This window comes from Babylonia areolata, chromosome 13, assembly GCF_041734735.1.
Source record: "Babylonia areolata isolate BAREFJ2019XMU chromosome 13, ASM4173473v1, whole genome shotgun sequence".
Classification (NCBI taxonomy): Eukaryota; Metazoa; Mollusca; class Gastropoda; order Neogastropoda; family Buccinidae; genus Babylonia; species Babylonia areolata.
Genome location: NC_134888.1, coordinates 36637076 through 36661516, shown reverse-complemented (window position 1 = coordinate 36661516; position 24441 = coordinate 36637076). Strand labels below are relative to the sequence as shown.

The 24441-nt window shown below is 43.3% G+C and overlaps 1 protein-coding gene across 1 annotated transcript in view; it reads right to left on the bottom strand.

The window, feature by feature from the left end:
* Positions 1–9603: 9603 nt before the first annotated feature.
* LOC143289239 (disks large homolog 1-like) overlaps positions 9604–24441 on the bottom strand; it is a 155081-nt gene continuing 140243 nt past the window's right edge. Inside the window, exons 19-24 of the mRNA XM_076598217.1 lie at positions 22370–22417; positions 21392–21493; positions 19665–19837; positions 18029–18138; positions 17709–17800; positions 9604–15478 (exon numbers count right to left, since the gene is read on the bottom strand). Of these exons, the coding sequence (XP_076454332.1) occupies positions 15372–15478; positions 17709–17800; positions 18029–18138; positions 19665–19837; positions 21392–21493; positions 22370–22417 (632 nt within the window). The 3' untranslated portion in view covers positions 9604–15371. The remainder of the gene's footprint in view (positions 15479–17708; positions 17801–18028; positions 18139–19664; positions 19838–21391; positions 21494–22369; positions 22418–24441) is intronic.

Below are 24441 nucleotides of genomic sequence, written 5' to 3'. Positions count from 1 at the left end.
AATGCTATTATCATGGCAATAATGAGTGTTACTGAATAATTCACAATGGCTCAATAATATCACTACAATAACTACAGCTTTCGCGGTTGATACTCCCAGAGCTTTCTGTCAGAGGTCTGTATTCAAGACCTTTACCCTTGTATTGGTTTAAATAATCTTTAATTATTCAACAATACACATGATTACAGTGCAATGAATGACAAAAGACCATCAACAAGCTTAAAGCTTGTACTGTGCTCACAACGTTGCACTTCAATTTTATCATGACGGCTAATGAACCATATTATCAATTGTATCAAATAACATTCATAAACAGTAAGTAATGAAGTAATGAAATAAAACAAATAAACAAACAGTACATAATACAGCAAAATAGTGCTAATATCAATATTGACATGAGATTAAATTTATTATCACAAGAGTAATCCTTGTATTCTTGGCAGTGTTTCGTTTTGTAACTCAATATTTCGCAGGGGAAAAAAATCTGGGGTTAAAAATTAAGAAGAGGGTGAGGGGAGGTATCAGCATTCCTTATCACCGGAGAGACACACTCGGGAGTGAGGATGACGGAAAGACGATGTGTCGCGACGGCTGTGCGTCTAAGCGGCTGGTGACGTCATGGTGTTGTCTGACCCTGACCGTCACAGCCAGCCTATCATTGACAAACACTGCTTCCTCGTGGTCTGAGAGCTTTCATCCAACGTCAAACCGTGTGCGTGTTCTCTCCTCTGAAGCATGCCGCGAGACCACAGGTCACTGCGTAAACTTGAGGTCACTCACTAACACAGCTGTGGGGAAGCAGTGAATGCAACGCTGGCCCAGCGGAAAAGTTCCTGCCTGAGAGGCGCTATTAGGCCCAGAGTTCAAATTTCTGATTCTTTTACACTAGTGGACTTTTGAGAAACCTTCTGAAACTGGCATCCCAATTATCGTTCTTTCACTTCTTTATGACGCTGCTCAACACGTGTTGCAGTTAGTGGTACAGATTTGTTTGTTTTGTTGTTTTTTCAATATTGTTTGTATTTGTTTTTGTTGTTGTTGCGGGGGGAGGGGGGGGGGGGGGGGGGGTTGCTTGTGGTTGTCTCCTACCCAGTGTTGACAAGACAAGACAAGACAAGACGTGCGAACTTCAGGATACCCTGTGCGGGGCACTTGAAAATTTTACATATTCTATGTAACTGATACAAATGTAAATAACATCTGGTTTCGTGTTTATAACAGTTTGCAATGGCCACACCAGCCGTTTGGTTAAGACATACAGAAGACAGACATGTTGATGAGGAGAAGAAAAGAAGACAAAAAGTAACATACAAGATATATATGATAGTCAGTCGTGTCCGACTATGACCATCAGAACAGCAGGAGGAGGCAACTGCTGTTCCGATTATTAATTGGGCTAGAATTTGATTATAGTGGAGAGTGTCTTGCCCAAATTATATCCCCAATCTCTCGGCCAAGAGGGTTTTAGGACAGTCGGCGTTGGGATGGTTCCCAAAGGCCAACCAGCCCACAAGGCTGCAGCACTAAGAGCCAGTGCCATTTTGCCTCCTAGTTTGAGAGCCATAGTCCTCACAAAAGGCTAAGCTGTAAATTATATCCCATTGACTGGAGAAACAATTGATAATACAGCTCTCACTTTGCTGTTGGCCCAAATGTAAACTTATGTCAGTCTGTGATATAAGCCAAGTGTACAGCCATTGTACAATGTGTGTTCGTCAGAAGCGAGTGGGCATTTATCCAAACACAGATAGGACAAATTCACTGTATCTGAAAAGAAGAAGAAGAAAAAGCATGTTGACTCAGAGAGATGTACAACAACTGTCTGTCGAGCAAATTAGAAAGCTTTCATTACGATTTTCAGGAACATGAACAGGTGGGTCAACAATTGTTTGTTTGTACTTGTGAACAATGAACAGAATTCTAGAACATTTCGTTCTTGTTGTTGCTTTTTTCTTCTTCTTTTTTTCTCTCGGTAAAATTTTCTTTTTCTTGCCTCCTCAAAGGCTAGACAATCAACGAGGTAATGTAATTCGTCCCCAGTTAAGGTCTCTACGTTGATCGAGTATGGTAAGAGCTCAAGAACAGTCAAGGGACATCCACCTCACCCTTGCTTCTTTGGGAATGTTGCTCAAATTTTCAGACCAACACTGCAGGTGTTTGCATTTTTGTTGACTGGGCTCATGCCTGTTTTACAACACTACATATCCACAAAGGTATTTGACATGCAGGGAAGTTCATATTTCAAGCATGATTGGTTTTGAATATATGCAGTACAAAACGTTTAATCAGATGCAGTACAAAAAGTTACATCATATTACATAGCATTTCATTTGAATCATTTCTGTGGGATGTATTACGAAAGAAAGCGTACAGTACAACGTTGTCATGTGGTCGCAAAACGAAATGGACAGCAAGGAAATCCACAGCAACAACGTCATTAATATCACCCTGTCTGTCTATAATGTATAATCTTGTCCTGGCAAGGAAATCCACAGCAACAACGTCATTAATACCACCCTGTCTGTCTATAATGTATAATCTTGTCCTGGCGAGGAAATCCACAGCAACATCGTCATTAATACCACCCTGTCTGTCTATAATGTATAATCTTGTCCTGGCGAGGAAATCCACAGCAACAACGTCATTAATATCACCCTGTCTGTCTATAATGTATAATCTTGTCCTGGCGAGGAAATCCACAGCAACAACGTCATTAATACCACCCTGTCTGTCTATAATGTATAATCTTGTCCTGGCGAGGAAATCCACAGCAACAACGTCATTAATACCACCCTGTCTGTCTATAATGTATAATCTTGTCCTGGCCCAGTCTGGTTTAGATTTTCACAACTTATATATATGCGGTCTGGTCAAGTATAGTGGAGTCCAAGTCCTGTCTGATATAATTTGTTTATTTACTTGTAAATACTCTCCTCTCTCTCTCTCTCTCTCTCTCTGTCCCTCCCTCCCCCCCCTCCTATCCTCTCTGTCTCACTCTCTCTCTCCCGCTCTCTTTCTCCCCATCTCTCCTTCCCTCCCCTTCCCATCCTCTCTGTGTCTGTCTCACTCTCTCTCTCTCTGGGCTGGGCGATGCCTAAAATCTTTATCCTTGAGTAATAAAGTTTTTGAATCTTGAATCTCTCTCCCCTTCTCAGTCTCTGTCTGTCTGTCTCTCCCTCCCCCCCCCTCCCTCTCTCTCTCTCTCTCTCCCTTCTCAGTCTCTGTCTCTCCCTCTCCCTCCCTCTCCCCCCTCTCTCCCTCTCTCTCTCTCTCTCTTTCTTCATATTTCTATCTGCTGGGCTGCCTATCCCTTTGTGAATGTCACATCATCTGTCACTCACACTGTCAGTCACACCGTCAATCACAGTGTAAGTCATACTTACCAGTCACTCTGTCTCCTGCCCCCGTACCACTCTGGTACAAACGGTTGAAGGAAGTCGTCAATGTCCGCCACAGTGCGCCGCCTGGGTCACGTGGGGTCAGGTGATAAAAAATAAACGCCAATCAAAGCAACGATCTTTTTTTTTTTTTTTTTTTTTCGTTATGACGGAACCGGTGAGTTAATACTGCTTTGAAGCGAGCAGCAGGGATTGGGGAAAGCTGCTTCCTGGTGACGTCAGATCATCTGTCATGAGGTCCACGCGTCATTTCTATGCATTTCATTTCCTGAACGACATTTCTATGGCTGGCCAGTTGACGTGCTGTCATCTGCAAAAATACGGGTATCATTCTTGTGTTCCTGTTAACGATCTGGTATCAACCGTTGGGTTACGCTGCTGGTCAGGCATCTGCTTGGCAGATGTGGTGTAGCGTATATGGATTTGATCGAACGCAGTGACGCCTCTTTCAGCTACTGATACTGATACAACCTTGTGTCATGTCCTCTTGTCAATGAGGATCGCCATGCAGCTGGTTGAATGCCTGTCTCTGTCTCTCTGCCTCTGTCTTTGTCTGTCTCTCTCTGTCTTTCTGTTTACCTTTCATTAATTTGTCATAGTTTCGTTTACTTTAGTTGAACTGAACTGAGATGAGTTGATTTTAGAAAAAATGAAAAAAAATCTTGTCAGGACATGCTGGTTGTAACGTTTTTGACTCGTGTTTGCAAACAATGTTGTGGGGGGTTGGGGGGACGGGAGAGGGGGGATCATCAGGTTAACTCTTTCCATACGAACGGCGAAAGAGACGACGTTAACAGCGTTTCACCCCAATTACCATCATCAAAATATTGCAAGCGGAAGGCTCTTATACTGAACACAAAGACACCCACTGGACATCCGAGGGGTCTGTGTAGAGAAGAGAGGACTGGCCGTACTGAGTGAGTTAAAGGAAACCACTCAGGTAAGAAAAACATAGCATACTGAAACACAAATGAAAATAAAAAGAAATGAACAATCCGAGCACCCGTCCTCTGACTTCCATGTGCCCACATCAATCATGTAATAAGGAACACTTTTAGTGAAGACAAATAAATGTACTTATGCAACCACCATAAGTACCTTCTCTATTTTCAATGCCTCCTTGTAAATAATGCCCTCCCCTACCACGACCCGTCCACTAGCCAGAAACACACACACACACACACACACACACACACACACACACACAACTATAATGACATGTCCCAATATAGCATTTGCTTTTTCCGTAATAACGTGTGTGTGTGTGTGTGTGTGCGTGCGTGCGTGCATGCGCGCGCGCGTGTATGTGTTTTTGCGTGCGCGTGCGCGTGTATTTATTGGATTTGTGTTCGAGCCTGTTGTAAAATCAAAAGTTATTATGCACACGCTCATACGAACGCTACCTGGATTCAGCTTTTCAGAAAACATGACCCCCGAAAAAACGGAGTATGGCTGCTTACATGGTGGGGGTAAAAACGGTCATAAAACGTAAAAGCCCACTCGTGTACATACGAGTGAACGTGGGAGCTGCAGCCCACGAACGAAGAAGAAGAAGAAGAAGACATAAGAAGAAAAAAACATGAAAAGAACAAGGATACCATGGAGCGACGCTTTAACCAGTACATAGAAATATCAGAATTCCACAGCACGCCAAGACATGGACATTATGCACGAGCTATAAAACAACGACTGACACAACTGGCGGGAAATGTACATATGTAATTTACATTCACTCAATCTGGACTTTGGGGAGCCTCCTAGGAAAGAGGTTCTGAAGCACACGCTCAGTTCCATGACTGTGAAAACTGAAGGTCGTAAACGTTGTATGTCTTTTATGTAGAGTGTTGATTTTACTTGCTGTTGATATCTTACGTTATGTTGAGAAAAGACTGTGAGAAAGGAATTCTTTATCCAGTTTCGTGTGTGTGTGTGTGTGTGTGTGTGTGTGTGTGTGTACTGTATGTCTGTGTCTGCAATATATGCGTGTGTGTGTGTGTGTGACACAGTGTGTGTGTGTGTGTGTGTGTCTGTGCCTGCAATATGTGTGTCTCTGTGTGTGTGCGTGACACAGTATGTGTGTGTGTATGTGTGTACTGTGCCTGTAACGTGTGTGTGTGTGTGTGTAATGTGTGTGTAATGTGTGTGTGTGTGTGTGTGTCGTATTTGAGAGCTTGGACCACGACACGACACAACAAATACGTATTCCATTTGACTTTTCATTGTAAATGCAATCATTGGTATACTTTACACACACACACACACACACACACACACACACCGCGTGCTGGATACCAGATACTGTTTCAGTTTCAGTATGGGTTGTGAAAACTTGCGTGCGCATCACACCCGGCAACCGGACGCTTCCGCCATCTTGGGCCTATAGAAACAGACTCTGGCTGTGTGTTGCCTTCGAACCCTGTGTTGCTGATCGTTTTGTATAATGCCAGGAAAGACAAATTTTCGTCAAAACAACATTCGATATGTTCGAACATTACCGAAAGAAGCAAGGGAAAGGTACAATGCCAACATTTCGGTGATTTGCCCGACGGGCGCAATAGCCGAGTGGTTAAAGCGTTGGACTGTCAATCTGAGGGTCCCGGGTTCGAATCACGGTGACGGCGCGTGGTGGGTAAAGGGTGGAGATTTTTACAATCTCCCAGGTCAACATATGTGCAGACCTGCTAGTGCCTGAACCCCCTTCGTGTGTATATGCAAGCAGAAGATCAAATACGCACGTTAAAGATCCTGTAATCCATGTCAGCGTTCGGTGGGTTATGGAAACAAGAACATACCCAGCATGCACACCCCCGAAAACGGAGTATGGCTGCCTACATGGCGGGGTAAAAACAGTCATACACGTAAAAGCCCACTCGTGTGCATACGAGTGAACGCAGAAGAAGAAGGTGATTTGCCACACAGATCCTTATGAAATATCTACTGAAGGGAGACAGGGATTTTAGTCAGTCAAACCTCAGTCCCAGCGTCTGAGTATGGGGACCTGTACAATAATTATTTTGTTCTTAGCACATCTGCTTACACACAACAGGACTTCAAGCCACTTAAATGGAGTCTACCGACAGTTTTTGACCGGCTGGATTAGCAACGCTGCAACGTACGTGTTGTCACTGCGAAGGTAAGTTTCCCACTTGTACTTTAGATCAGTCAGCGTGCATTGAATCACAATCGTTCTAGATGTCTTGCTTTTGGGAGAAGTGCATGCAAATGGTAGTTTTTGAAAAGGGATGTAAATATTTGTGAAGGGAAAGGGCGGTGTCAACTGCATGATTAACTACAACGATATATATATATAACCCCCCAAAAGAGGCTGACATCAAACTTGGCGGCTGGGGACATCACCTGTGTGACCTCGTGCGACGCGTCCCGGTTGACTTCAGAAAAACGTGGGCAAAGCCAGTGATGCTCCGCCTGTCCATCACTCCTCAATGTCCGTCCCGTGACGGGGGATAACTCTAGCGCCAGCCCGGCAGGGACCGTAAACGTTCTCTTTGCCTCTTTCATGTCGCCCAAGTGACTGACAGCCTCGCTGAGTTACGTCCACCGCGCCGTGCCGTTCTTTTGTTCTTGGAGGAAACAGAAAGAGCCTGTTGTACTGTACCGTAAATATGGCTGGGCAACTCCTTCACATGCTCCCTTTTCCCTTTTCCTCCTTCCCCCCTTCCTCTCCACTCACCTACTTCTCCATTCGCCCCATGAAACGAATAGGGAAATTTGTTAACGCAGTCTTACGGTTTTTAAGAACTGGCGGTTAAGTCCTAGAAGAGGGGCGTAAAAATCACTGTCATCCCGTTTTCTCTCCGGGAGCTCCGATTTCCTGCATACAAATATTACAATTTCCGGCAGAACAGACACGGGGTGCAAGTAATTTTACGCCCCTCTCAGTCCTAGGATTTAACCGAATTGGCTGTTAAGTGAACTCGGATAAAGCGAAAATGGTTTTTCATTTTCCTGACACATAGAGAATGATGACAGTGACAGTGAAACGTGCCGACGAGGCAGAACTGAGAAAGTTTCGTCACTGACAGACTGTCATTCATGTTCAGAGGCCCAAGCTGACAGTCCATAGAATGACTGCTGATGTTTCAGGATTTATTAGTTGACCATTGAATGGGGGCTACATTATGCTAACAGACCATGACAGACCCGCGCGTGCAGGCTGACACATTCGACCACCTTAAGCAGTAGTAATGTTCGTCCTTCGGATTCGAAGATGACCATGACTTCAAATATCAGATGGAAGATCGGTGGCTGTGGGTCCAGAGGTGACTGATGAGGCCAGTCCGGGCCCTGAAGGCTCGCCCACATGTGGGACACCAGTGAATGGGTGCTGTCGTGGCAGTAGATGCTGCTCGGGCCTTGCGCACAGCACTGACGCTTTCCGTAGCGCCTCGGTGATGCGCCTGGCTTCAGCTGCACGGGCTCCTGTGGTGATTTTGCTGCACCAAGCTGGACGGTCCAGAGCAAGCGTCTCCCACGTACTGATGTAGACGCCCAGGTCCATGAAGGACGCTTTGAGGCAGTCTTTTTTTTTTTTTTTTTTTTTTTTTTGCTTCTGCTCTGCAACTACGCGCTTGCCCTGACACTGACAGTTTCCGTACAGCAGCTGCTTAGGCAATCGACTGTGGCATTCTGACCACGTGTCCAGCCCACCTGGCTTGGGCTTTCTGCAAGAGGGTGTAGACGCTGCAAAGGCCAGCTCGTTCCAGGACTTCCGTGTTGGGGACTTCGTCCTGCCACGTGATGTGGAGGAGTCTGCGGTAGTCTGTAGTAGTAGTAGTAGTAGGCATCCGTCGATCATGGATGAATATCCTGTTCATCTTGGCTATCTGATCGGGATGTGGGGTGTGTAGGATGGAAGGCAGATTGTACCAAGTGGTCTCCTAGGTTCTTGTTTCTTTTATATGTAGCCATAGTGGGTTGTCTGAAGATCTCTTTCAGTGCTGGATCATCTTGTAGGATATTGAAGTTCTGGTATGGAATGTCTCTAACGGGAAGGTTGTGTGGATGGTAGGTCAGGGTGAAGACGTAACGGTTTTCTGCATCAGAGGCACTGGTATCTTTGGGAGCAACAGCCTGGGATGTTGGAATGGACTGTGCTTGCTTTGGGGCTTGTTCCATCAGGTTTACTGGGTAGCCTCTAGCTCTGAAGTGGGTGCTCATAGTTGCAGTCTCTCTGACGAAGTCATTGTCATCGCTGCATGGTCGAAGGAACTGTAGGTATTGTGAGTATCGTATGCTTTTTTTCATAGTGCAGGTGGCCTGAAGAGTACATTAAGTTGGAATGGGAATCTGTGGGCTTGTAATGTACTTAGGTCTGAAGAGACTGGACGTTAATGTTGATATCTAGGAAGGCGAGGGATGTGTTGGATATCTCGTGTGAATTTGTACATAAGTGAACCTGGCAGCTGCAGCCCACAATTCCAGAGGAAGAGTGAGTGAGTGTTGCTTGTGATTATCATCATCCTCTGACAGCCACAATCAGCATATTGGTAACTCTGCCACGTGGGGGATGCCTCGAGTAGAAATGCCTTGACAGAAAGTAAAGGACTTAGATAAAAGAGGATAAAATTATGGGAATAGTACTCTGTGTTTTTGCAGCAGACTACAACTTTTCACTTTTAGCCTTCTCAGGAGCTAGCAAATCCCAGCCATGCAAATAATGAGTAAGGCCACAAAACCATGATGGAAATATAGATGCTAGACTCCTCTCCAGAAATCCCCACAAGCATCACAAGTGTGATCACGGATTTTTGTTTTGTTGACTTCTTCCCCTGTCTGCATCACCGCCATCTTTCTGTTTTTGGTGATAACTCAGCTGGTTGTTGTCAAATAATTGCAATCAGAATGCACCCCAGTTCCACACCTCTCTGACAGGCCAAAGAAGGCAAAAGTTTGGTTCGAATAATGTAAAGCTGATCTATGGCATGTTCATTTTGAATGTTTTTGTGATGAACACAATGTTTTTTTGTAAAACTGATTTGTGACATATTGATCTCGACTGTTTTTGTGATGAATACAGTGTTTATTTTATTCTGTGCTGCACAGTTTAGCCATGCAGATTTGTTAGCCAGAGATCATGTAATGAAATGGATGCCAGGCAAGTTTGATTTCCAGTGGCTTCCTCCTTTTTCCCTAAAAACACAAACTAACACACACACACACGCATGTAATTCACACACACTTCACTTCTTTTTGATGTCATTTTTATTATGAATAATTGATATCGAGAGTTAATGGTTCATCCCGATCACATCATCAGTTGAATTCTGGTTACATGTCATGAGAGCACATAGTTACAGTCGATGCCATGACAGCACATGGTAACAGTCGATGCCATGACAGCACATGGTTACAGTTGATACCACGAGCCGGGCACAGGACACAGGGAGACAGAGTCGCTACAACGGTCGGGTTACAAGGGCTGTTGGGAGAGCAACAAGGGGCAGGGAAAACAGGACACTGACTGTTAACCCACTTCAATGAAACCATTCTTGGCGCTTATGTATACATGTATATATATATATATATATATATACGTGTGTGTATAGGTATGAAAAAAGTATGAAAGTCTCTTTCATTCATCCTCACTGCAGTCAGTCTCTTCCCTTCACCAACTCATGTAACCCCCCCCCCCACCCCTTTAGAAAAAAAAAGGAAAAAAAAAGAGGAAAAGAAACTCACATGCATTTAAAAAGGAGCCATCTGATCTGTCAACAGATGACATGCACAATGACTGATGACATGAGCATGACCCCAATGATGTCTGTTGGTCGGGAGGGTCACTACTGGAAATACAAAACGCATCCTGTTCAACTTGTCCACTCCTCAAAACCGTCACGATGAGCAAAGGAACCACGAAGGAAACACAACAAGAGAGGAAAGGCGCACAGAAAACAAGAGGAGTTGAGTTGTCACCTCTAACACATGCAGATCCCAGACCTGTCCCCACTTCAATCTATCCATCCATGCACAAAGGTGAAAAATTCAGCAAAAAACACAGCAGTTGAGTTTATGAACACAGGCTGGAATAGTATTCCCAATCATCTGTGTGTATGTAATCTGAAAAGCCTGTTTGACTTTTGCACAAGCAAGTACATTGTATTTTGAGTAACAAAGCTTTTGATTGAATCTGTGTCAACAACTGAACAAGTGTTAAAAGGTGAGATAAAAAAAAGAATTCACACATGTAGAACCTGATGTGCACAGACCTGCTGTCTAAAACTTGTAAAAGATTTTTTTTAAAAGAGTAGACTTCTGCAACATGCTGTATGGTATATATTACACAGATAATTAGTCACAGCGTGATCAATACTACTGCCCAGGGAGGGCTCAATGTCAACTACCATTTTATTTCCCACTGTCTGGATTTATATATGATGATGTGCACACATAGATATTGTCCTCTTCAACGTGAAGAAGCCTTCCCTGGGGATTAAAAAGGAAAAGAGGTGGATTATAAGCCCCTGACATCAGCAGGTTGACTCGCAGCGACTTTCAACACGACACAAGAGCAACGTGTCGTTCTGTCACGGGTGACTGTCACTGTAACACAGCACATCCACTGAACGATGTCTGTGACAGGGGGAGGAACAGGGACACAGGGTCTGGCAGTGAGGGTGAAGACATCCACCTGATGGTCCACAGAGGTACTGGGGCACAGCCACACTTGGAGGAGGAGGGAGCCAGGGGGGCGAGAGGGGTTGGGGTGGACAAAGGGATCAAACCTGTTAAGTCAAACCACAGGCTGTGTGCTGTGGACAAATCTTTTGCTGCAGTTTGGACTCTCCTACCTTCAGTGACGGCTCTTGGCAATGAAGGAAATTTTTGTTTTTTTAAAATATTTTCAATCTTTTTTTGCATTTTTTTTATTATTATTTTTTTTTTTACAAACCACGGAATGCTGAGATACCTGCACTGCACAACTGTCAGTACATTTTTATCAAGGACATTTTTTACAAATATAATGCACACAACACTAATGTGGCCATCTAGTGACCTATATATATATATATATTTATAATATATATGCATCTAGTGAGCTACTGAATACATAAACGTAATGAAGCATTATGTACAAGTAAAACTGGGACTTTCATCCTGATGTCAGATGAGGCCAGCTTCCTTCAGCTTCACACTCACAAACTGTGTTCCCTTACAATCACATCGCTTGATTAAAACAACCACTTGGTCAGATTCCTTTAACATCTGTTCACAACATCATTCACAACCATTACAAATAAAAATAAAAACACACTGTGCCATGCCCCTGCAGAATACACAGCCCCTGACACAACCCACCCCTGACGACAGAGGGTGCGTGAAAAAACTGGATACATCCCCCTTTCTAACCCCCTGTCCTGCCCATTGGAGGAAGTGGGAGCTGGAGGGGTGTGGGGTGGGGGGGCACAGGACACAGCAGGTCCACACACACACACCTCTTTCCCAATGATGCTCTACTGTGGACATGGAGTACGTAATCTAAGGACAGCTCTACACAACCTGACTATTCATGTACAAACAGGTACACACGTAGTGAGCCAATGACCATTACCATCCCAACATTATCACATAGTGCCGAGTACAGCCCATGATATCTGACGTGCATAAACTGACACAGGTTTCAAGTCTGTACAGGTGTCCTTGACATCAGGCCATGACGTGAGTAACAATGTGTAACGCGGAAATGGACAAAAAGATGCAGGGGTGCATGGCAAAAATGTTAACACTGATGTAACACCAGTTCACACAGAGTTGGGATCATACGGAAGGACGACGCTAAAACCAACTGACAAGGGTGTAAGGTCGGTCACATGTGGTGACAACGTAACAGGATTAGAGAGACACACTGAAGGAAACAGTAACTGGGATGTAAGGACAATGTAACAGGAAAGGCTGTAGGAACACAAAGGGACAATGTAACACTGTAACGGACTAGATACAGGAACACACACACACACACAGAGTGTTACATTATCCCTTTGTGTGTTCCTATATCTTGTCTGTTTCAGTGTTACACACAAATGGACAATGTAACACTTACCCTTGACTCAGCTGGTCTGTTATACCTCTGATGTTCCCTGTGATCCATGACACCCAACTGGCATTACGGACAGTGAGTTAAGAACTGAAGTGTCACATTCTGTGTGTTATTCATTCTATGTTTATTTATTTTTTGTGTTGTTTGCTTGTTAGAAATACCCTTGCAGATTGTTACTGCACGGCACATGTTATGCAAATGCCAAAATGCAGATTGTTGTCAAACTGTACATGTATTGCGGATGCAAACTGTGTCTTACGATACCATTCTGCTATACTAATGTGGTGTGTAAACTGGATCTGTTAAAGTGGTGATATGTTGAGGAGAAAGTATGACATGCGCAAGGGGGGAACAGATGAACAACACTGTAACAGACAAGATGTTGGGGCACACAATGGGACAGTGTAACACTGTAACAGACAAGAAGTTGGGGCACACAATGGGACAGTGTAACACTGTAACAGACAAGATGTTGGGGCACACAATGGGACAGTGTAACACTGTGACAGACAAGATGTTGGGGCACACAATGGGACAGTGTAACACTGTAACAGACAAGATGTTGGGGCACACAATGGGACAGTGTAACACTGTAACAGACAAGATGTTGGGGCACACAATGGGACAGTGTAACACTGTAACAGACAAGAAGTTGGGGCACACAATGGGACAGTGTAACACTGTGACAGACAAGATGTTGGGGCACACAATGGGACAGTGTAACACTGTAACAGACAAGATGTTGGGGCACCAATGGGACAGTGTAACACTGTTACAGACAAGATGTTGGGGCACACAATGGGACAGTGTAACACTGTGACAGACATGATGCTGGGGCACACAATGGGACAGTGTAACACTGTGACAGACATGTTGGGGCACACAATGGGACAGTTAACACTGTAACAGACAAGCTGTTGGGACACACAATGGGACAGTGTAACACTGTAACAGACAAGATGGAAGGGCACACAATGGGACAGTGTAACACTGTTACAGACAAGATGGAAGGGCACACAATGGGACAGTGTAACACTGTTACAGACAAAATGGAAGGACACACAATGGGACAGTGTAACACTGTTACAGACAAAATGGAAGGGCATACAATGGGACAGTGTAACACTCTTACAGACAAAATATAGGGGCACACAATGGGACAGTGTAACACTGTAACAGACAAGATGTAGATACACACAATGGGACAGTGTAACACTGTAACAGACAAGATGTAGATACACTCAATGGGACAGTGTAACACTGTAACAGACAAGATGTAGATACACACAATGGGACAGTGTAACAGACAAGATGTAGATACACACAATGGGACAGTAACACTGTAACAGACAAGATGTAGATACACACAATGGGACAGTGTAACACTGTAACAGACAAGATGTAGATACACTCAATGGAACAGTGTAACAAAGAGTAGGGTCACTGGTTCGTTCCTCTTATAGCAAAGGTTGCCGGGTGCCCGATGCAGGTTCGAATCTCATGGAAAATAAAAAAAGGCTCTTTCTGTGGGCGTTCTTTCTACCATGCCCCCCCCCTTTTTTTTTTTTTATTGTGTTGGTTTGTATATGTCTGGTTTTTGTGGATTGTTGTAAGAGGCTGCGGGTTGCTGACCGGTTCAAATCCCCTGGAAAATAAAGACTTGGCATTCTATCTCTCTCTAAAAAAAAAAAAAAGCAAGCAGGGACAATTTAAGAAAGAGCAGGGTCACAAGTAGGGACACTGTGATATCACTGTAACAGACAAGACCGAGGGTCACAAGTAGGGACACTGTGATATCACTGTAACAGACAAGACCGAGGGTCACAAGTAGGGACACTGTGATATCACTGTAACAGACAAGACCGAGGGTCAGGAGGAGGGACAGACTGATCACACATTAACATCACATTGTGGGATCTGGCAAGACAGACAGACAGCAGAGTCCGTGAAAGGAGGGGAGTGATGAACAGCATGGGGACAGAATAACACGCACACACACACCAGACAAGGGGGAAGAAAAGGTGGGTAGGGAGGGAGGGAGGATGGGGACAGCCGGAAAAACTGTTGATATTTTGAATCTGGACAGTTATACACACGTGGCGGCAACAACGATGATGACAATGAAATTTTTTTTTTTTTTTCCTTTTTTAAAGCATCCTTCAAGGGCAGGGAGGGAGGGAAGGACATTCACCCTCAGCTCCCGAACACCCCACCCCCTGGCAAGGATGTCCACTGTGGTCAGCCCCCTCACCACCTACTCCCTCCCACCCCCCAGTGGCTGCCGTTATCATCATCATCATCATCATCCTGCACAATGGTCAGTCAGTAAAAACTGCGTCTCTCGACAAGGCTGGCTGTGTACGTATGCTTCCCTCCAGCCTGGGTCAGCCTGACACGACTTCCCACGTTAATAAATGTACAGTGTGTGTTGGAGGAGGAGGAGGACCAGAATGTCCATAGCATACAGCGCCCCCCCCCATCCCCCCCGACCCCCAAACCCCCCTTCCGCTTCCCATGTCCTCCCCGTCTCTCAGGCTGGACCCAGGGCAAAAAAGGCAGCTGACTGGTCAGGTGTTTGTGGTCAGTACAACATGTCGATGGCGTACTTTCTCCAGTGGGGGTGGGGACCACTGACACCAGTCTGCCCGCCTTGTTTTGTGAGTGCTCCTCTGCTGTCCCTGGGCACATGGCAACCACTGCTGTGAACACACACACACACTGCCTCCCCACCACCACCACCACCACTCCTAGGGACCCCCTTCCACCGCTGTTCTCACTCGTACTGACTGGCACACACTCCTTCACACACACACCCAGTCATCTAGCAAGGTGGAGGTGGGTGGGGGGTGGAGGGCGGCAGTGAGTGGGTGTTCTGTGGAGAGATGGAGGGAGTGAGAGGGGTGGCAGGCAGGTAGGTCTCACAGTCTGTCCTTGGCTGGTACCCAGATGGTGGGCCCCGACTGGTCACGGATCACTTCCTTCACCTTGCCGTAGATCTCATCACCCGTGTCGCCCTGCACCACCGCTGTGTGACACACACATCAAAACGTGTTACGTCTGTGCACCACCGCTGTGTGACACGCACATCAAAACGTGTTACGTCTGTGAACCACCGCTGTGTGACACACACATCAAAACGTGTTACGTCTGTGTACCGCCGCTGTGCGTCACACACATCAAAATGTGTTACGTTGCGTCTGTGTACCATTGCTTAACAACACAGACATCAAAACGTGTTGCGTCTATGTACCACCAGTGTTCAACACAGACATCAAAACATGTTACGGCTGTGTACCACCGCTGTACAGCACACACATAACTACAATGTGTTAGCTCTATACAGGTAGCACACACCAGCAATCTGTTGCGTCTGTGTACCACCACTGTACAACACACATAAATGTGTCACGTCTGTGTACCACTGCTGTGCATGTAGCACACACCAACAATGTGTTACATCTGTGTCAATTTTCAGACCATGAGGCCATATTTTCCCCTTGATCTTAACACCTGTTCCTTACGCATCAGCTGGCCCTCGTCATGGATAGAATTAGTAACAGAACAAGCTGGATTACACTTTAACACGAGCTAAAAAAAAAACCCAATCTTAACCCCTAGGCTGCCTATATGATGTAGATAACTCGTCAGCGCAAGCATGTACGCTTCACTGCCACAATGACGAGATAAGTCATCATCGAAATATTCTGACTTTTCCCTGGTTTGCACTGAGTTCGTTGACAAAAATACTGGTAGCTTTAGCTTGGGGAATCTTTCTAGATTCTATTCATAGCTAGAAACCCCATCTACGTCATGAGGCAGTCCTTTATTTTAACGTTTTGGTTGGGTTACTGCCGCGGTGTTTGCCTGGCTCCTCTTCTCACTTGCTCAACAAAATGTCAGACTCCGTGCTCAAGACGTGATTGTGGTGCACTATATCAACCAAGACTGATGCACAGAAAGAATTGAAGTGTGAATTCAAAGGAGAAGACAGTGATGAACTTTCGTAGGATGATTTGATAGAAAATAAAGGGAGTAATGAAGAGACTGGCCAAGATACGACTATCAGTGAGTGATGCTGACTTTACAGCTGCAGCAGACGACAGAAAGTGACTAAAGTGAATTTTTAGCAGGACACAGCGTGAGCGATTTTCTTGGCATTCAGCCAACGCGATCTAATGAGAAATGGGTAAGCGACCATGTGTGAGAGGGGTGAAGAAGAGGGGGATGGAGACCGCGGGGGCGTGGCCCAACATCCATATTATGACTTGGAGAGGTCACAATGCATTGTGTATCTCTTTTTTTATTCTGGTTGTCCTAGTATAATGTGTGTGTGTGCAGGTATTATCCATTTGTCCAGAAAATATGATATTTTAGAGCAAATTACCTGACTAATGTTGAAAATGTGACAAAAAACAAAACACTGATTTCAAAACAAGAGCATGTCACTGAAAATATATAAAATGGGAAAACATTATGTTTTTTGTATTATTTATTCATTTACCTTTCAGAAAATATACACTTTTATGGGTCTTTCTCCAATAACAAAGAGCACAGAATTTTTTGAAAATATATACACATTTTTTGTGAATAAACCCTGGCAAATAGATTTCACTTGAATCTGATTTTGCTGGCAGTGAAAGGGTTAATGGAAAAAAAGGGAGAAATTAGTGGTTTCAGGAAAATGAATAGTGCCCACAGACTGCCACACAAAAATGTAACGTTAGTGGCCCAGTTAAATCACAGGGTCACAATACAGTGTAAAAAAACAAAAACAAAACAAAACATACTATCTCCACATACCCTCAAACTACAGAGTGTCTAATAAGTCTGGAATAATCATAAGTATGAATATTTTTTTGTAACATATTTATGGAACATGTTCAAAATTCAGCCCCACTTTTTGTTATTTATTTCTTCTCTTTTTTCTTCCTTTTTCAATGATCCAGTCCATACCGCCATTCCCTTAAAACTTCAACACATTCCTCCTCATTCAAAAACACCTTCATCAATCTGTAAAGAAAATGAAAACGAAAGAAATCATGGATTCCAAACTAATATCACTTACAATGAAAAGACGTTAAACGAAAGAACGAACGGAATCCAGACTTTTCGGTCACCCTGTATAAAACTAACCTGGATAAAAACAAACTGGCACAATCAAAGTAATTTTTACTAATAAAAACACAGACAGAGACAGAGACAGAGACACAGACACACACAAGGCCCGAAGTGTTGCTCCGAAATGGAGGCCTTACCTGTGAAGTACTCCCCGAAGTCTTGCTCCAGTTTAGAGGCTCTCTCGTACGTCTTCCTGGCCTGCTCCTCTGTGATTCTCTTGTTCATGTCCCTGTCACAGAGCATGACTTTCTGAATACACTGTACTGTACATAGTGTTTCTGTTCATTATCACACCACATGACTTTCTGAATACACTGTTCTGTACATAGCGTTACACATTCCCTTTCCCAGGAAAAGAAAGAGAAAGCAGACACATTCCCTTTCCCAGGAAAAGAAAGAGAAAGCAGACAAAGTGAGACACACAGAGAAGTTTGAAGCCCTTTGAAGATGTACACACATGATGGATTCGGGTGACTTGGGTTTGATGAAGATTGCGATGGGGTAAAGGCCAGCCACTTGCAGTCGTTTGATGGCGTTACCACTGACGTCCAGGATACAGTGCCGGCCCTGTACACACACATACACCACTCCCTCCTTCATTAACTGGGCCCCACCTCTTCATCTGCATGCTCACCATATTCACACCTTGCCAATTTAAATCACTGTCTTCTTGTCTGTCCATTAAAATTCACTCGCGTTATGAGTCTCCTAAAGCCATTCTGTCTTTAAAAAGTAAGGGGTTTTTTCCCCTTCTTTTTTAACGTACAATTTTTCGTGTTATCCTTAAATTCCATGTGTGAACTCTTTTGTACATTTTTCTGTTGTCCTGCTTAATCTGTTAATAAATCAATAAACACATCGTGCCAAGGGCACCTCCCATTCTGACTTTGTGATTCTCACAGACCCACGCTTCACAAGGCACAAAGCAAACCCACATAAAAATGTGCACTGCTTATTTAGTCCCTGTCTTCAAACTCTGCCTCAACCACATCTGTCAGTTTTGGACACCATGTTTCATGAAGGTAGTGTTGGATCTGTGTGCCCCCTTGAAAAAAAACAAGAGAGGCAAGGCCTTCAAGACTCACTTGTGATAAATTAAGTCCCCTAGCATTAATTACAGAGTAATTTCCCTTTTTTACTATCTGCACCAAAACGTTTGCAAAATAAATAAAAACTCCATGCTTAGCAAAAAATATAAATATAACAGTAAATGCAGTTTGCATATAATTAGGCTTCTTTTTTATTTTTTTGTGCCCATCCCAGAGATGCAATATTGTTAAGATGACTGGAAAGAACTGAATTTTTCCTATTTTTATGCCAAATTTGGTGTCAACTGACAAAGTATTTGCAGAGAGAATGTCAATGTTAAAGTTTACCACGGACACACAGACACACGGACACACACAGACAACCGAACACCGGGTTAAAACATAGACTCACTTTGTTTACACAAGTGAGTCAACAAAGAAAAAGTGGACCCCACAGAGCAACAACACACAGATAGAGGAGCACTGCAAAACAGACTCTATAGCATGCGTCTGACAGACTCAAAACGTATACTCTTCAATCAATCAATCAATCAAAAACACTTTATTAATCCACATGGAAATTAAGTTGTGCAATCACAGGCTCATTGTAAACACTGGCATAAAATCATGCGCAACATAAGAAGAGATTAAAACTAGTCAAATAAGAATTCCCAATAGCTGACGATATACTAACCCCCCCACCCCCCACCCCCCCACTCACATACTCATGTTAAGACAATAGGGTATTGCACAACAATATTAACAAATGAAAACATCCAACAAAAAAAGGGTATAAGATTACTAAAAATGACTTCTTCTCTCTCAATTCTGTGAAGTCACTGGGCGCCGCACAGAAGAACTATTCACCAGATTCCTCCAGGTCTGTCGGCTCTATGTCAAAGCCTGGATCCTGGTCTCTGTGAATGGTTTTACTGTCCATTCTGTGAAGTTGTCAGTCCCCTACAGATACACACACAAGGGCCAAAAAAAAAAAAAAAAAAAAACCAGTCAGCTCTCGATTCTTCCCAACAAAGAAGCGAACCCCCAGCCTGTGACTGCGCCTACCTGTTCTGCCACCTCCTTGACCGAGGCCACACTGGTGCCGTACAGGTTGTCGTTGTAGACGCCCGCCTCGATGAACAGGTGGTTCTGGATGTCATGCTCCATCTGTTCCCGTGACGACACAAAGTGGTAGTCACGTCCGTCCTCCTCGTTAGGCCGTCGCTCCCGTGTCGTATCTGTCTCACACACACACACACACGCAGGATACAACTTTAAATCTTTCACCACCATGGGCGACTTTAGTTAACATCAAGGGCTCATGTTAAAAGGACCGTTTTTCACACTGTAACAAAGCTAGACAGCTACAGGCAACCTTCCCACACAACGCTTCCTGAGTTGGTCACATTCAACACTTTCACGCCCGCTCTCTTTGTTACACAAATTTGTTTTGGTCTTGAAAACCTGCACCTAAGAGAGTTAAGAATGATGAATGAAGCTGACCTATCTGAAATCAAAAGAAAAGACAAATAACAAAAAAAACAAAAAAACAACAACCCCAGATCAGCAATTTGCTTTCGAGCGCACAGTATGTGATTGGAAATGTCCCGTGCACAAACCCTCTCCCTTCTCTTCCCCCATCTCTTAAAAGCAGTGAACTCTGGCTACCAGTATTCTAACAGTACTCTATCACTAATTAGTAAAACTATGGGTCTGGTACTCTATCACCAATTAGTAAAACTATGGGTCTGGTTCTCTATCACCAATTAGTAAAACTATGGGTCTGGTTCTCTATTCCTGATTAGTAAAACTATGGGTCTGGTACTCTATCACTGATTAGTAAAACTATGGGTCTGGTACTCTATTACTGATTAGTAAAACTATGGGCCTGGTACTCTATCACTGATTAGTAAAACTATGGGTCTGGTACTCTATCACTGATTAGTAAAACTATGGGTCTGGTACTCTATCACTGATTAGTAAAACTATGGGTCTGGTACTCTATTACTGATTAGTAAAACTATGGGTCTGGTACTCTATCACTGATTAGTAAAACTATGGGTCTGGTACTCTATTACTGATTAGTAAAACTATGGGTCTGGTACTCTATCACTGATTAGTAAAACTATGGGTCTGGTACTCTATTACTGATTAGTAAAACTATGGGTCTGGTACTCTATTACTGATTAGTAAAACTATGGGTCAAAACTATGGGTCTGGTTCTCTATCACCAATTAGTAAAACTGTGGGTCTGGTTCTCTATCACCAATTAGTAAAACTATGGGTCTGGTTCTCTATCACCAATTAGTAAAACTATGGGTCTGGTACTCTATCACTGATTAGTAAAACTATAGGTCTGGTAATTTTTCACTGATTAGTAAAACTATGGGTCTGGTTCTCTATGACTTATTAGTAAAATTATAGGTCTGGTTCTCTATCTCTGATTAGTAAAACTATAGGTCTGGTAATTTTTCACTGATTAGTAAAACTATGGGTCTGGTACTCTATCACTGATCAGTAAAACTATGGGACTGGTACTCTATCACTGAACAGTAAAAAAAAAAAAAAAAAAAAAAAAGGTCTGGTTCTCTATCACTGATTTGTAAAACTATGGGTCTGGTAATCTATGACTGATTAGTAAAACTATCAATGTTGAGGCAAAGCATCCACAAACTGTTTCGGAACACCAGTTTCTAAAAGGTCTGTGGACTGTGACAGGGGGAGGTAAAACATCCCTCAGTCATTTCAGAACAGCAGGATCTATACTGAGGGTTGCGACATGGGGAACTTACGAGGAATACAGCTGCCAAACTTGTCAGGAAACTCGGAGATGAGGTCATCATTGATGCGGTCCTTCAGTGGTCCCAGGATGATCACTGGTCGTGTGTACTTCACTGTAACACACATACACTTTACTGTAACACACATACACTTCAGTGTAACACACATACACTTCACTTAACAGACAGACTTCACTGCAACACATATATACTTCATTGTAACAAATATACTTCACCATAGCACAGATATACTTAACTCTAACAGATACTTTTTAGTGTAACATTTGTGTGTGTGTGTGTGTGTGTGTGTGTGTGTGTGTGTGTTGTGTGTTGTTGTTGTTTTGGACATGCTACATATACATCCAGCAGGAACACAGTACAAACTGAAATGTACATCCTATATCCTGTGACAGGTGTGAAGTTAAGTAGTGTGTCCTGAGTACAAAAACTATCTCAGTTCAAAGCGTTCAAAATCACTTCCATTTTCTTCTTCATCTTCTCACTTCCAAAGCATTTCACAACACAAAATTCTACTACTGTCCGACATTTAGTTCCAGTTTTGAAATGTCTGAAATGTCACCTAAGACTTAACCCATTCAACCCCAAGGTGTTTACAGCCTCAGCAGAAGAAATGTCACCTAAGACTTAACCCATTCAACCCCAAGGTGTTTACAGCCTCAGCAGGTGCCCCTGCCATACTGATGCTGCTGAAAAATGAAGAACAAAAACTGAAATCAAAAGTTTTTTTCCTCCAAACTGACATGTGGGGACGCAGCAGGAAATACAGTGTAAAATATTTCCCTTTGTTTGCGGATCATGCATACGCAAGATCATGTGCACCATTTTAATCAAACAGATTTTTATGCCAGGGTATTGCTTGGGTGCAGGGCTGAATGAGTTAAATAACCTAATGTACGTGTGATATGACTTTAGAACAGCACCAGAGATTTGAGAAGGGGAGCATATGCGAAGAGTAAAACATGTACTTACACTCCTGCTGAACCACAGCCTCGTAGGACAGGATCGGCTCATCACCCCCTGAAATATCACACAGACCCATGTCACCTTGACAACACACACACCTCAACCACCTTGACATACATAGCGTTTGCTTCACTGCATCCTTCGTACAGGTTTTTAACCTCAAATACTTTTAAAACATAGCTCTGATTTGAATCACGAAAGGGGGGAAAAAATGAAACAATCACATCTGATACCACAAATGAAAGGCTCAGTATTACGAGTGCTGACTTGTGCCCCTAAAATAAATCACTGTCTGTTATAAAGAAGCGAACTGCCATTTCAGATGGAGATATCTTTTCTGATTGGTTTTTTTTTTTTTTTTCTTTTTTTTTTTTTTAATTATTATTTCATTTATGAACATAAATTCCTCATAAAATTCCACTGCTGATTTTTTTCTCTTAAAAAAAAATTAACTATTGAAACAATCCAAAATTATTTTTTCAGCAGAGAGCCAAAATAAAAACAACAACAGAAAATGACATTTTGTGTCATCTTCTATAGACATATGGCATATCTTTTTTGTGTCTTTTTTACAATTTACTAAAAGCTTTTAAAACCTGTACGAACATGGAACGTGAAATAGGATAAGTGCAAAATAAAAACAATTTTCTTTTCTTTTTTTTTACAAATTTTTAATAGCTTTTCAAACCTGCATTAATGTGGAATGTGAAACAGTATAAGAGCAAAACAAAAACAGACAAAAGACAGCCATAAAAAACCTACAGACGGGGCACATCATATAACACACACATACACACTTATTTGTCTGTTCACAGACAGCAGGAATCAGTTTATGCCAAGTCTCTGCATGTGTGCATGCAGGTACACACATTCGTCTGCTTGTGCACTATGTATCTATATATCTACCTATGCACATATCTATATGTAGAGAGAGAAAGAGAGAGAGAATTTGGGTGTAGATACTTTTGTGGTTTTGTGTGCTTTTGCACCTTCTGTGTGTCTGTGTGTGCGTGTATGCATGCATGTGTGTGTGTGTGTCCACATGCACACACATAGGTATATGAATGTGTGTGCCTACATGCACATGTATGTGTATGTATGAAAGTGCCTGACTACACTTGCTTCAATAACCAAGAGTGGCCGTGTCTACCTCCTGAAACACGCTGTCACATGAAAGACAGAACGAGGCAGGACAAACAACTACTGTTACAACAGTGAAAAGATTAGCTGGCATCAACGACACCGGCCCACGAAAGCTGGCTGTCCACAGAACTCGCTCCCATGACAAACTGGTTGAAGCAGTTACACCAATTCATGTAGATTGTTTTACATGGGGCGTGTATCTTGAGTATATGTATTGGAATCAACAAGCATGCTATTCGTTTATTAATCATTTTCTGTGTTAGGAAATATGATTTATTTATTATTATTTTCTGTTAGGAAATATGAAGATCAAGTACATGGTTACTTCTGATATAAGATCAAGTACATCATTACTTCTGATATACATGGTAAACAAGACAAACAGAGAGAGAGAGAGAGAGAGAGAGAGAGAGAGAGAGAGAGAGAGAGAGAAAGGCAGAGAGAGAGAGAGGGCTATATGGAACTTGGAAGATGCGACTGGGGAGAGAGACAGACAGACAGACAGAGAGAGAGAGAGAGAAAGGCAGAGAAAGAAAGACTGACAGAGAGGGCTCTATAGAGGATGAGAGTGAGAGAAATGCGACTTCAGACATGCCAAGGCAAAAGAACTCATTCACTGCAGCAGACCACATCGCCGACAGAGACGAAAACAAACACAAAACCCATGTGACCACAGCTGCACACCCACACTGTATGCTTTTCCATGTTGGCTGTTGTCAACACACTATTTTTAAGATGGTGTGTGTGTGTGTGTGTGTGTGTGTGTGTGTGTGTGTGTGTGTGGTGTGTGTGTGTGTTGTGTTGCGCTGTGTTGTGTGTACATGTGTGTGTGTGTGTGTGTGTGTGTGTGTGTCTGTGTGTGTGTGGTGTGTGTTGTGTTGTGTTGCGCTGTGTTGTGTGTACATGTGTGTGTGTGTGTGTGTGTGTGTGTGTGT